A 13,626-nucleotide genomic window follows, 5' to 3' on the forward strand; every position below is an offset into this window, starting at 1 on the left:
ACCAACCCTGTGCTAGACAAACTCAGGGTTTAAAATATGTAGACATTTCAAGTATGTAGATGACACAGCTTCAAGTATGTTGATATTATTCCTGTGACTCAAGGACTCTACATGTTTGTCAGGTTGCAATCTCAACTAAAGGGCATTTTCAAAAAACTGCTGCTGCATGTGCAGCCCCTTCAGTTGTCTCTGAGCTCTCCCACCCTGTGTCTCCTCTCCCAGAACTTCTGAGAAAATCCCATTGTTATGGAAGCCATACATTCCCTCACAGAGACATGAAACTAGCAACACCCCAGTGCTTCGGACATGACTTCAGGAATGAACCTGGCTAGATCACTTATTTTATGCTGTAGGGGTCAATAAAAACACAACAGAGGAAAAAAAATACAAAGAAAAAAATTAAATTGATGATGCACATGGATTAAAGAAAAGAAAATAAGGTATGTGTAGTGCTACAACACAAAAGAATAATACAAAGTCTGTAGAAACAGTAACTCTGAAAATCAGGAATTATTTAGTCTGTTAATTGTTCCAATTCAGTTGTTGCTTCTTGCCATGAAATTAGTCATGTGGTGGGAAACAATCATGTTTTCTGTGGGTTTTTTTACTATTAGCTTAGATAAAAGATTAAATAGAGTAACTGAAAGAAGTCAGGACTGTGTGACACACCACACTTTTTAAGGTACTGCACTTGAGTTAAAAAAATTTGCTTATGGGTTAATATCTGTGTGATAAATCCCAAAAAAGACTTTTCTACTCAGTGCAATTCAAGAGTTTTAGATTCAGATACTCAGTGGTCTCCCCAGGAGAACTGCACTTTGGTGTGAGCATCTGGAGTGGACACCACCTCTCCTACACGTTTTTCCAGCTGTGCTGTTTGTGTCCCTTTGTCACCAGAACCTTCCGAGCCGCAGAGATGAAGGGTTTGTGTTTTCATACCTATGGCAGCCAGGGAGGGAGGGCCTGGCCAGTGGTCAGTCTCAATCTTTGGTATCTCGTTGGGTGCTGGTGCATGAGCTGCTGGGAACTTGGAGGACTTGATGATATCCTCGGAGGACTTGCTCTGTGCTGCCAAGGCAGCTGCATCTAGATGGTAATCAGGGAACTTAGCTATGTAATAATCTGGAGCAGCACAAAGGTCAGCCTTATTTTTGGCAAAATTTCATACTTTTCAAGAAGTTAGTTTTCAAAAGCAAACATTTTCATGTTTTGCTTTTTCAACTTCAGTTTGAAGCAGAGTAATGACTTTCTCTTGCCAGTAGATTAGAATCAAACCTTCCTCTCCTCCCACAACCCCACCCCAAAATAACCCCAAATCAGCTTTGGATTTTACTAGGATTTCATAGTGTAAGAATGATTAGGCAAGAGTGAGAAAATGCAGCCTAACAGTATTTGGGAATTTCTCCTAAGGACAGCTGTTTATTTATGAACTCAGATTTATGTACTAATAAGTTTTTCCCTCTAGGGGAAGCTAACTAATAGATCAGAGTAACAGTTCAAATTCTAACACTACTGATGCTAATTATTTCTTATTGTATCTGTGAAAAGCTGAAAAACAAAGAAGAAAAGAAACCTGAAACAAATATGTTTAACTAGGGATTTTTTTTCGTGCTGCATGCCCTTGCTTAGAACATGCAGTAGTAGTAAAAGCAGATATGAACTTATCAATAAACACTAAACTCCATTAAGATCAACTTGGCAGGGCAAGGCACTTACAAAGCAATGAACCTCACCAACAAAATAGCTTGGCAGTGGGGCTTCCACTTAAATTCCAGTTTTAAGCCAAAGCCTTGTAAAAGCATGTAAGGATGTGCATTATGGCTTTCTCTTCTTGACATTAAAAAATAATCTAATAGAATTCAGTGTACATTAAACGTAACCTTAACTACCTCTGAGCTGGAAAATGCTAGCTCAAATCACCTTTGCTTATATGAGGCTATTGTATCAGAAGCAACAGTTCCAGAATTTTCTTTCCTTTTTTTCTTTTTTTTTAAACAGAAAGACATCTTTTAACAAAGTGATGCACTGTGTTGCTCATCCAAGACATTCCAGGTAATTAAGCAACACCAGTGCTAGAAATCATTGGGAATTCTGAGCAGCTGATGACTGGAAAACTCTAAGTATAATTGCAGACATGGAGGAAGCTGGTCAGAGTTTACAAAAGCATGACTTCAAACAGTACTTACATATTAGAATTGGTGATGTCAGTGGTTAAACATTCACATGTTAATGGGAGGTGAGGAGATACATTAAAACCATAAAAATAAACAGAAACAATGTTAAGAGTTTTGTTTTTTTTCAAAATGAGCATATGGTTTGAAACTTAAAAAAGAAAGAGGGGAAAACCCTTATGTGACACCAGAGCAGTGGCAGCCTCACTATTCCCCTCTCTGTGACATCACACCAATGAGGGAACCAATTCAAACCTCTATGTGACACCAGAGCAGTGTAATGTGCAGTGCTCACTCCTGACTACAGAATGGACTTGTGGGCTTTCCTGTTCATCCCAGCTCAGTGGCTCTCAGCCAGCTGCTCATCTGAGCTCTGTAGTGCTGCTGATTTGCTACTTAACCCTAAATACATTTCACTGGATAAAACATCTGCAAAGGGATAAAAATTCAGAGTCTATAAATAGTGGAGTCATCCGTCTTTCACTGAGGTAAATAAATGCCATCTCTGATGCATATTTGTGTTCACAGCAGGGGAAGAGTGAACACCCTCCTTTATAATGCAGCTTCCCCTGTGGAACTAAAGACAGGCAAGGCTGTGGGCTTCTGCCATCATTGCCATTTCAGACTTGCTATGACAACACCAAAAAGCTTAGAGCACTAACACTGCTGTCCAACTCAGAACCCAGACACCTGGAAAAACAAGTACAGCAAACTACCTGAGCTGTATCACAGGGCTGAGAGTCAAATTAGCCCTGTCAGTGATAAGTCACCTATAATATCTTCACTAATTAAAGATTCCTCTTTAAAGCCACATTAAAGGTGCATTTGGAATTCCAGTCTGACTATAACATCTCCATCTTTTCTGTTGAAATAAATTATTGTACTGTATCTGTTTAAAATAAGGATATTTTGTGAAGTCCCTGTCAGAGATCAGGCTACTGTTAATCCATTTTAACATCACCAGTACCTGTACTCTTCAAATATATACCTAAAGAAGAGAAATGCTGGCAGTTGTCATAATGCAAAGAGCAAAATCTCAGCTAATGGCAGTTTTGCCATTAAGATCCACATGGCAAGATTAAACCATATCAATCCAAACAAAACATCAGGCTTTAAAACATAATCACTTTCCAGGACATGCAATTACAGCTGCTTCAAGCTTGGAAGCTACTAAATTTTTATGCTTACAAACTGAAAAGTGAATGCTTTTCACTAACTGCACACCTTTTAATTCAGCTGACACTCCAATTTTGAAATAAAAAGGGAAACATCATTTACCGTGTTGTTTGTAGATGGGTGGTTTCCTGTAAATGTTGACACCTTGATCTGTGATATTAAGAAACAGAAAAAACGTGAATGTAAAAACTACTTCAGTTGTAGAAAAAGATAACTCCACCACTAAAGCAATAGATAGACCAAATCAAGGATGTAGCACAAGAAAAAGCCAGAAAGCTATTTCTAGTATTATAGAAACTCAGATTATTTAAAGAAAAGAAAACATAAGAACAAGTGAAAAGTCAAAGACATGTGGTATGAAGTCCTTTGGAGCTGATTCTGTAACATGTGGATGCATCAACTCATGAACCATCAATTTTAAAGTGGAATAAAAGAGAAAAAATGTAAGCAGGCAAGACATTTCAATGGTGAAGATACAAGCCATTTGGGGAAAACTACCCCAAATAACTTTTGTGGAAAATTGTGCTTCAGTCAGAACAGCTCAATTTTCTTTCCAACTGACTGGCTGGATTGAACAGAGGAGAATGCAGTGAGCCTACAATACACTTCAAAATCCAGAGAACAAAATAGCAGCCTAGGACACTGCTTTGAACAGGCAACAACAGCCACACTTCAGTGAGTCAAAGGGATTCTTTATGCAGTGTTCACTGATATGCTACTAAATCTCAAACATAAGGACAGATTTTCTTTCTTTTTTTCTGTAATTTTTTCATACAAGGCCCACCATATTGCATATTGCCTATATTAATCAGAATAAAAACACTTCTCAGAACTCTAATGCAGTAAATCTATAGTATGTCTAAATTATACCATATTTTTCCAAATAATAATCTAACCCAGGAACCATTTTGTTCTAAACTACCTTCCCACCCCAGCCAACACTTCATGTATTCAGCACAGCTACAAATACAAAAGGTAATCCAAAATCAGCACTACAGTGCAAAAATGTGCCAAAATGTTATTAGAAGAGCAAACTGAGCTACAGGGAGCTAGAAAATTAATGTCAGAAACCTATTTTGCTACTTTATGCTGCCTGAAGAAAGTTTTCAGTTACATCAGAGTGAAAGATGAAAAGGAATTTCAGAAACACATGTGCTGTATCACAGATCCAATTAAAATGTTATAGGAGACATCTTTGCCTTTGGCATTAAGGAAAGTTAAACTTAAAATTGAGTTGCAACGGAGGCAAATCTTACTCTGCAGAGCCCTACATCCTTAAATAAAAAGGCAAACTCATTGCACACAAAGACTGTGGTATTCCATTCCTGTGTGGGATCTGTTATGGCCACTTGACCAGCAAACAGGTATGAACATTACAAGGGCAGTCATGCAGTCCTTTTGCGCACACGGACACCAGAAAGCTCCAGGGAGGATGGGAGCACAGCTCCTTCTGTGGCTGCATGGCTCCAGCTGGCCAGGAGAGCTCTCCCACCATGCTCCAGGTCATTTCTCACAGCTATTCATGCAATTAGGCTTGAGTTTAGGTGAGGCACCGAGAGCCAGGTGAGCTTAAGCGGTTAAAAGAGCTGACCTCAGCTGAGCCAGGTCACCCTGACTGCACAAACTGTTTATCTGCCAGACTGGAGGAGAGGAGGAAGGGCAGTAACCTCTGGCAGCGAGGAGGAACACTAGGCTGACAGGAATCTGAAAATAACTGGATAGAACAAGGCTTTCAGCTAGGACTGAAGCAGACAGATGCATGTTCAAACCCTAGGGACACACAGCCCATCCCATCAAAATCCAAGACAAATGGTCTTCTCAGACACTGGAAGAACTGTGGAGCTCACTTTGAAACAGAGACTGCCCTTTGTAGAAAGGACATCCTAAGGCACATGTATCCTTATGGGTCTGCAGGTCTCTGAGGACACCAAGCCATTGCACAAAACAAGAAACAACCTCACCTGCTTTAAAAAGAAAGGGGCACTAAACTAGAATTTTTGGGTTCAAGACTGAAACAAGTCACAACAATCTGAATGAACAACATACGTAATGGCTCACTGGCTGCCTCTTTTCTGCCTGTGAATCAGAACCAATTCCTCTAAAATTAGCAGAGCTATGCTGGTGCTCAGCTGGTGCAACTGGGAGAAAAATCAAGCCTCATACATAGCTCATATACAGCTCACAGGCCATCAACTGACCCTGAAAAATTAAGCATTCTAAGAGTAAAATGCCTGACCAAGAGAATAGGTAAAAATCACAATAAACCCTCACATTTCTTAAGGCACTACTCCTCTCAGCAAGCCCAGAAACAGTTCCAAACCCTGAGGGTGCAACCCATGGTAAACGGTGTGAAAGGATGGAGACAAGACAGAAGTTACAAAGGCTACATTCTACACTGTGACAGGACAGCGAGACACACACAGTGCCAGCTCCTACCTGGAACATGGAAATGTTTAGGGGCCTGAGCGTAAGTTGGAGTGAGAGGGCGACTGTCAGGCCGATAGGGGACAGGGGAGTTCCGACCGCTGGACGGCTCATTGCCTCCAATGAAAGAATGGAGAAAACAAAATGAGAAGAGGGAGAGCAATAAAAAAAAAATAATAAAAAAAAAATTTAAAAAAAGCAAGCCCAATCAAACCCAAGCAAAACTGGTGGAATCAAAACCTCCAGGGAGAAAAGAAGTTGAACCAAATGTATAAATACAAACAATAAGGAGAACTGGTAGTAACCCTGGTGACTTATTTTTCCCCCCTGATATTCCTGCAGAGACAAAAATTCATGTTCAGGCTGGAGTTGAGGTTTGAGCAGCTCAGACTCATTCTGACGGCATGCAGGCAGGAGCTGTGCGCTCGTAGCTGGTGATTAGATGGGCAGTATAGAAAAGAAGAATGGAAGGTTACTTGGCAATGATTTTTTAGTACAGAGATTGATACTTGGAATTAAAAGGCACAAACACGGAGCAGAGTAGTTGATAAGCAAACCCAAAGCAGATAGAAGCAGATGCTGGCAGTTACTACAGTTCACTAAACCAAAAGTGTACAGAAACCAGAAACAGAAAATAGCTGTTAGGTTGCTTGGCCCATATCAAAAATAATAACTATTCCTTACACACTCTTTCATTGGTTTAGGAAAATTCTGATATGGCAAAATAATTTGTAAAGCAGTTCACATCGTTCATGGTGTGCCAAATCTCTGTCAATGTAAATTTGGTTCTGTTGACAATACTTCACTGCTGATTTAGCAAATCTGAATCTTAATACCTGAAAACCTTAGTTCTAGCTTGCACACACAGTTTGTTCCATTTGTAGGATTACTCTTACTGTGACTCCCCTTTGACTCCTGACAATGCACCAGAGCAATCCAACCGTCCTGGAAGTTTCTGTGTTTTGTCAGGGAGTGAGGGCTGCTGCACAAGCACGATGGTGGATCCCAAGTAACAAGACTTAACAGCCAGATATTCATTCACATCTCTGTGTGTGTACCTCGAAAGAATGCAGCTGCCTCTTTCATTGTACCAGTCTTCAAACTAGAGCAAGCTCACACAAAGAAAAATCATCCACACAGGTGCTTATTTCACATGGGTGTGGGTGACCTTAGTGAAAAATAGGAAGCATCAAAGCCCTTCAGTTTTTTAAGGTATGCAGAAGGGCTTAAAAAACCCTAGAAATGTTGGCTAAGAAAGCAGGAGAAAAAAATGGAGGGCAGAGGAGGGAATGATAAAACAGAAGGGCTATAAAACGTAAGAAAAAAAAAATTTCAAAATTTCAGGCCTGTTTCCTATGTCTTGTTAGAGGACACAAAACCTTATTTTGCATGCTATTTATCTATTTGGTGTGGGGAAATAGGTGTGGGAGAAGGATAAAAAGTTTCATTTAGAATGTACACAAAAAATCCTCTTCTACTTTAACAGTCATCTGCCAATCTAAAAGGCACTAAAGGGGAAAAAAAATGCTCTTTACAAACCATGCTGAGATGTGCCCCAGAGGCCTCAGTCAGTATACAAGTTAACTCACTGCATATGAATGTTTTAAAAATTACATGCATCATTCAGGGGGACTGGCTGTACAGAATTTGTCCTGAAGAATGCATATGCAAAATTCTATATTTAAAACCTTGACATTTCAGCCCTAAGTGATGTGATGTTCTTTCAACCACATGAATTGATGGCAGTTTATTCTATTTTGGCTGCACTGATGCTGAGCTTCTGGCCAGGTAACAGTAAGGGCTAGGTTTGCTAACTCTGAAAAGCAGCATGAATGATTAGTTAAACATTATTGTTATATCTCAATCTATGGCCCTTCATTTTGCAATTCCAATATTGTGTTCTACTTCGCCACCCTTTGAGATACTGTGATGGTGAAACTTGTTTTTACTTATGTTTTTTGGTTCTACCAATAAATTATGAGTTACTTTTCAGCAAAATAATTGTTTTATTAAGAAAAAAACCTAATCAATATGTCTCAAGATACAGTTAGCTGTTTATAGAGAACATGTCACTCTTTTTGCTTTTTTGCTTCCTTTAGCAATTACACTCAGTGGAAGAGGGAAAAAAAAAAGGGATTTATTGACCTGTGGACTTGGCACAACAGGGGAGTCACAAATACATTTTACCTGTTGGGAACTGGTAGGCTAAATGTGTGTCTGTTCAATTTGCAGTGTTTCTTTGACCAACACTACAGATACAGGGAAGAATCCCTTCTTAGACCCCTCTCTACCTCTAGACACAACTAAGTGTGCTCACACCCATAAATGTATGCTGGTTGGTCTTGCATCTGGGACACAGATAATTTGTTTAGAGAGAACTGGAAATGTTGTATAATGCACTCTGTACCAGGCAGACAATTACTGTGGTATCATCCTGCACGTGATGCTTTACAGATGTCTCTGTTGGCTTGTATTTCCTGGGGTACCTAATGACTCCTGCTAGTAGTGAGAAATATCTCCCCTTTACACTTCCTAGGATGGCAGCCTCACTGCCTCCAACCTCTGCAAGAGGGAATGGTACATCTACTTAGAATCCCATTAGGCCGTCCCTGAGGAACTCACTCATGACGACGTTTAAGTGCTTGGGATGCAGCTGCAAAACCAGCCACAATTTACAGAAGCAGTGCCAACCTCTGCAGAATGTGCACACACACAGAGGAAAGCAGAGTTCTTGGCTGCCTGTACCTGTCTCCTCATGGCCAGCCTGCTTGCAACTTCACATAAAAACGCTTTAAATTTGGGTCCCTTGCCTGCACAGAAATGTCTCACTGTCTCAGATATACTGTAACTACTGTTAACTCCCCAAAGCAACAAGAGCACTCCAGTTCACCAACACTGCAGAAGGAACTAAATTCTCACGCCCTTGGCATGAAGTTGAATATGTCTCTGTGTAGGTGGGGGATGTTAAGAGATAATGGAACAAACTTAATCTAAAAATTAATCACTAGAGCACAGCAGAAGGGAAATTCAGAGGCTTTTTTTTCTTCTATTCTCTTTGCTCCATCAGGTAGCTGTTTTTTACAGTTGAATTTGTTAGGCAGGTTGCCCTAGCAGCCAGGAATAGAATTGCTTACCCACACACAGCCCACTGTAATGCAGGTCCCTGCTGTATTCTGAAGTGCTCACCACTGGGCTCACCGTGGGATTCACAAGCTGAGCTCACAGAATCGGGCCAAAAAACCCATATGCAACCAACACTCAGCCTTCTGTCAACTTGCAACCAACACTGAGCCTTCTGTCAGCTTCCAGTTTAGTTGCTCTGCTTCTGAGTAGACATAGGAAAACAAGCTCAACAGTACCTGAAACCCTTAACTCCTGTTCAGGTTTTGTCAAACTATCATTAATCTTCTTGTCCAGAAGTCTAGCCTTTATTTCACACACAAAACTGAAAATCATGAAAAAGCCAATACACAACTGTCTTTCAGAGCAGAACTTCCACCTGCATCCACAGAACCCTGGAAATAGTTACCAGGTACAGAAAGCATTTCATTTCAGACATGCCTCAGGGAAGGAAAGAGGGAACCTGTGAAAACCAAGGTCCAAATTCTCTATGAAGGTGGGTAGATTCCTCATGGGAAGGTCTGTGAGCAAAGAACTACACATTACTTTGAAACTCTTTTACATGGAAATCTTATGGGGGCTTTGCAATATTCTTGAATGCCTCTGAAAAATTCTAGGCATGCAAGATGAAATCCTGACTCTCAATGAGAGTTTTGTCTCTGATTTCAGAAGGGTCAGGGTTTCTTTCATTCGTGGACTTGTTTTGATTCTTTCATAGCAAAGACAGTACTTTATTGAGACAAGACCAAATTCAATGGAGAGTCCAAATTAGATTAAATGAAGTCTAAGCTGATGTATATTACACACTCTTCCAGCTTTTTCAACATATATGTTACATCAACAAACTCACTCTGAGCCGTGTTTAGTCCCTTTCACTCCTCCAATTTCTTTACTTTTGGCTGTGTCTATGAGGCTTAATCATTATGCTTCTTTAAGCCTTATGTTGTATGAAAACACACTGAAACTGGTCTAAATGTCCTCTTTTCTGGCTTGAGTATACAAAATAACATGGGTGTAACATGTCACATGATGCTTCAGTTATCTTGTTATTTCCCAGTTATGCTGCTGGGAAATCATGCCCCTTTACCAAAGCAGTTGAGATATGGTCTGTATTTTCTGACTCCTAAAGGGAAAAACCCCAGAAGTTACAGTTTTGTGAAATCTTTCTTACAAACCAACATCAAGTTCACCTTCCTGCTAAAAGTACAAGTGAGAAAGGCTGAGCCAGTAAAAAGATCACATGATGCCTCTTCTGTCACAGTGATAGGAATCTGAGCTTTCAGGAGTTTGGCTGAGTAATGACACATAAATTCTATCCAGGCCTTCAGAAAATTGAGGTTTCCTACATCTTTCACAACGCATCTGATAAAACTCATACCTCCCCCCACCTCCCGCCATCTACAGCGCTTGCAATCCCACTTGGCCTTTTCTACCAATAACTGAAAAATATACCTGATCTACATGCCAGGTGATTCTCTGAAATCTGAAAACAATAAGCATGGATTTCTAATAGTTCTTATCATTTATCTGTTGAAGAAGCTATTTTCTCAACAGAAAACAAATGAAAATGCCACTTGAAAGAGTGTGAGCATTAATTTGGATTTACAGCAAAGAAATGTTGAAATTGCAAGGGCTATGAATTAACTGCATGCTGAAATGAGCAGTATAGCTATTTTTAAGGGTCCCAATCTTTTAAGGTGAGATTATTTTTTTAATAGAAATATAGTAGAAAAGCGGACAGTGCAAATTATCAAGAATCATCTTAAAAAAGGCAAGAAAAAAATTAGCAGTGGTGATCCGAATGGTTAAAAAGCTATGATGTTGAGATCTACTACCATTTCTTGAAACTTCATGGCAACAGCTTTCTTGCAACTGCTTCTGATTATCTCCAGTTTATGAATATATACATTAATCAGTGGTGTCAGATTGGAATGCATTTTCAATTTACTCAATTTTCTCTTTTTGAGCTCTTGTAGGTGATATGAGCTATGACCTTCTCCCCCCAAACAGAAGAGATGGCCCAACCAAGTGCTCCAATAGAGCTCAGAGTAAATCCACATAGACAAAAAGCAAGAAACAGAACTAAAAGATTATTGAGCTAAATGAGTTCCTTGAGGGGACACAGTGAAAAAAGAATCCTCCTTCAAATCAAACCATGGAAAACAAAAGATTGAAAAAAAGACCAGATCCTCAAATAATGTAAATCCTCGCAGTGCTACTGCCTTCAGCAGAGCCTGCTGATTTGCACCATTTGAAGAGAGGCCTAGAGATTTTAATTTTATTTTGTTGGGCCCTAATTATTGCCAAGGTGAATAACAAAGATCAAGTTCCTTGTTGCCACTGATCTTTATCATCTCTTTTTTTTTCTTCTCCATATTTTGATCACCTTGTCCTCATTCAGGAAACTCTATAATCAGTTTTTTCACTGCATGTTTTAAGAATGTGGTAGTAATAATTAGATTTGATAAAATAGCTGCTGAAGGGATTGTTGAGTACTGCTTTAGAAAGAAGCTAAATTAGGCACATACAGGTTCTGGTTAATAAATGACAATGCCTTTCTGTGTTTTTCTACCAGGTAAATGCTTGGTGACTCTTCAGCTAGGGCCCTTAGAAATGACATATTTCCTCCAGAAAAAAGGACATTATGTCTATTCTAAACGTAGTTTTGAGTGCAACAGCACATTTCGAGGCATGCTCAGCTACACAGCCATAGGCAACCTCCCAGAGACACGCCTTCTCAGCTCTGCCAGAGCGCTAACAAATCTCCAGGCTGGAGGGTACTCCCTGGAGAGAGGCCTGGCTCCTTACCTTTGACATGGGGGATGAAGTGGTGTCGGAATGGGGAGTTGGGGCGGGAGTCATGGAGCACAGGGCCGCTGGTGCGCGGGGGTACCACGCGCTGCGCACCCAGAGCCAGCAGCTCTGCGGCAGCGGGGAGGCGGGGGACAGGACAGAACGGAGACAAAGAAAAGCAATAAGAGACAGGCAGGGAAGGAGGCTTCGAAGGAAGGAGAAAAAAAAAGGCATTGAACAATTAGGATTCTGGAAAGAAGGAAGGAAGGAGAAAGAAAACAAAACGGTTAAAGACGCACCAAAGGGCCCGTAAATGTTAAGACAAAGTTACAGGAAGCGTTAGAAGAGAGGCTTAGGTTTGAACCGCATGGCTAATTTAGCATAACATCATTGGCTTAATGAGCTTCTGACCAATGCCTTGCTACCAGAAAGTAGCCTGCCACCAGCATGCAAACATCACATTGACGCTCAATTAGTTAAGAAAGCAACTGGTTTGAAAAGTGCCTGACCAAAAAAATGTCAGTCAAGAGGCATGCAAGCTGTTTTCTATTGTTTTAAGACATTCCAAAAATGCTGCCAACATCAGCTAGGGCACCACGGGAGGAAAAGGCTGCAAACTTTTTCAGAATTTGTAGGAACTCAATTTTTGAAGAACCTTATGCTGACAACATCAGTACAACAGTACACTTCTCTCTCAAGGGCTAGCGGGGAGCAAAAGAGAAGTGATCTGGGGCCACTGGGTTTATTCAGAGAGAAATTATTCTTTTAAAATAACATGGTGAAAAGAAGTGTCATTAGGAGAAAAAAAAAAGTGTATTTGTGCTATTATTCAATAAACAATTACTGGAGGAAAATTATTAAAGTAGCTTTAACAGTTACCCCAAAACAGGGTAGGAAACATCAAATGATAAATTGTACAGAATTGCTTCTGTGTCATATGAGGATCAGTAACAGGTAAGCGCTAGATGAGATCGTCTGAACATAGGTAAGTTTGAACAAACATCTCTCCAGAAAATCCTTCAGGCTGTGGACTTTGGAAGATTTTACATTGGATCACAACTATAGCTTGAGCCCATCTGCCCATCACAAGAGTTAGATAAACAGAGATTGCTTCTGGGGAAAGTCTTTGAACACAGACTCAGTTACAGTTAAGTCTGGAATAGGGCCTGGATTTGTTCATATCCCTAAGACAGGAGATAAAAATGGAAAAATCTCCCCAGAATTGGAGAATCAAAGGAGAGAAGTTTGCAGCTTTTTCATGTTTTCAAGTATCTTTCAGTTTCAGTTGTAATCATCATCTTAAAACACAGTCATGTTGTCAGCACTAAGTATCAGACACAATTTGCTTCTGTCCCACCTCCCTTGGGTCCCTTAAATAAGGCATTCACTGACAGACACAATTGGAAGCTTTAACCCACCCCCACTAGGAAATGGGTACAGCATTCAAGTTCCACAGTGGTGGCTCTATTACAAATCTTTAATTTTAAAAATGCAGCTCCTATTGCATATGGGCTTTTGGCATCCCAACTGTTCAGCTGTAATCACCAAGGAAGATGAAACCATGAGATTGCATCACTTAATTTAAAAACAGATCACAAAGATTTAATTCATCACCATACACAATAAAATCAGTCTTGAAAATTCTTCAATGAATAGCATTTAGTGATACGTTTTTATGCAGTTTGGGTGTGGATGAATAATTCATTTTCATATCTTGCTTTTAGATACATAACCAGTAATTTTGATGGCACTGGGAACCTGAATGACCTGTACATTTTCTATATTGTACCTAGGACTTGTACATCACTGCTAAACCAGAAAGTAAAGTTTATATTTTCAAGTGCTCCCAGGCAATTGCCTATGGCTTTAATTAAAAAGATACCTTCTGAGTCCATGTTTTAAAAAAATTACTAGAAATTTAGAACACAGGGGTGCTTTGCTT

At 40.0% G+C, this 13,626-nt stretch overlaps 1 protein-coding gene across 20 annotated transcripts in view; it reads right to left on the bottom strand.

Annotated features, from left to right (window-relative positions):
• Window positions 1–13,626, bottom strand: part of ABLIM1 (actin binding LIM protein 1) — a 192,517-nt gene that overhangs the window by 15,037 nt on the left and 163,854 nt on the right. For 9 of the 20 annotated variants that reach the window (XM_015633086.3, XM_015633102.3, XM_015633099.2 and 6 more), the window contains 3 exons: window positions 5,784–5,888; window positions 3,450–3,497; window positions 940–1,086 (listed from right to left, as the gene is read on the bottom strand). In XM_015633086.3, coding sequence (XP_015488572.1) covers window positions 940–1,086; window positions 3,450–3,497; window positions 5,784–5,888 — 300 coding nt within the window. The remainder of the gene's footprint in view (window positions 1–939; window positions 1,087–3,449; window positions 3,498–5,783; window positions 5,889–13,626) is intronic. The other 11 variants (XM_015633098.3, XM_015633097.3, XM_015633100.3 and 8 more) reach the window with 5 other exon arrangements.

The sequence above is a fragment of the Parus major genome, chromosome 6 (genome assembly GCF_001522545.3).
Source record: "Parus major isolate Abel chromosome 6, Parus_major1.1, whole genome shotgun sequence".
In the NCBI taxonomy this organism is placed as follows: Eukaryota; Metazoa; Chordata; class Aves; order Passeriformes; family Paridae; genus Parus; species Parus major.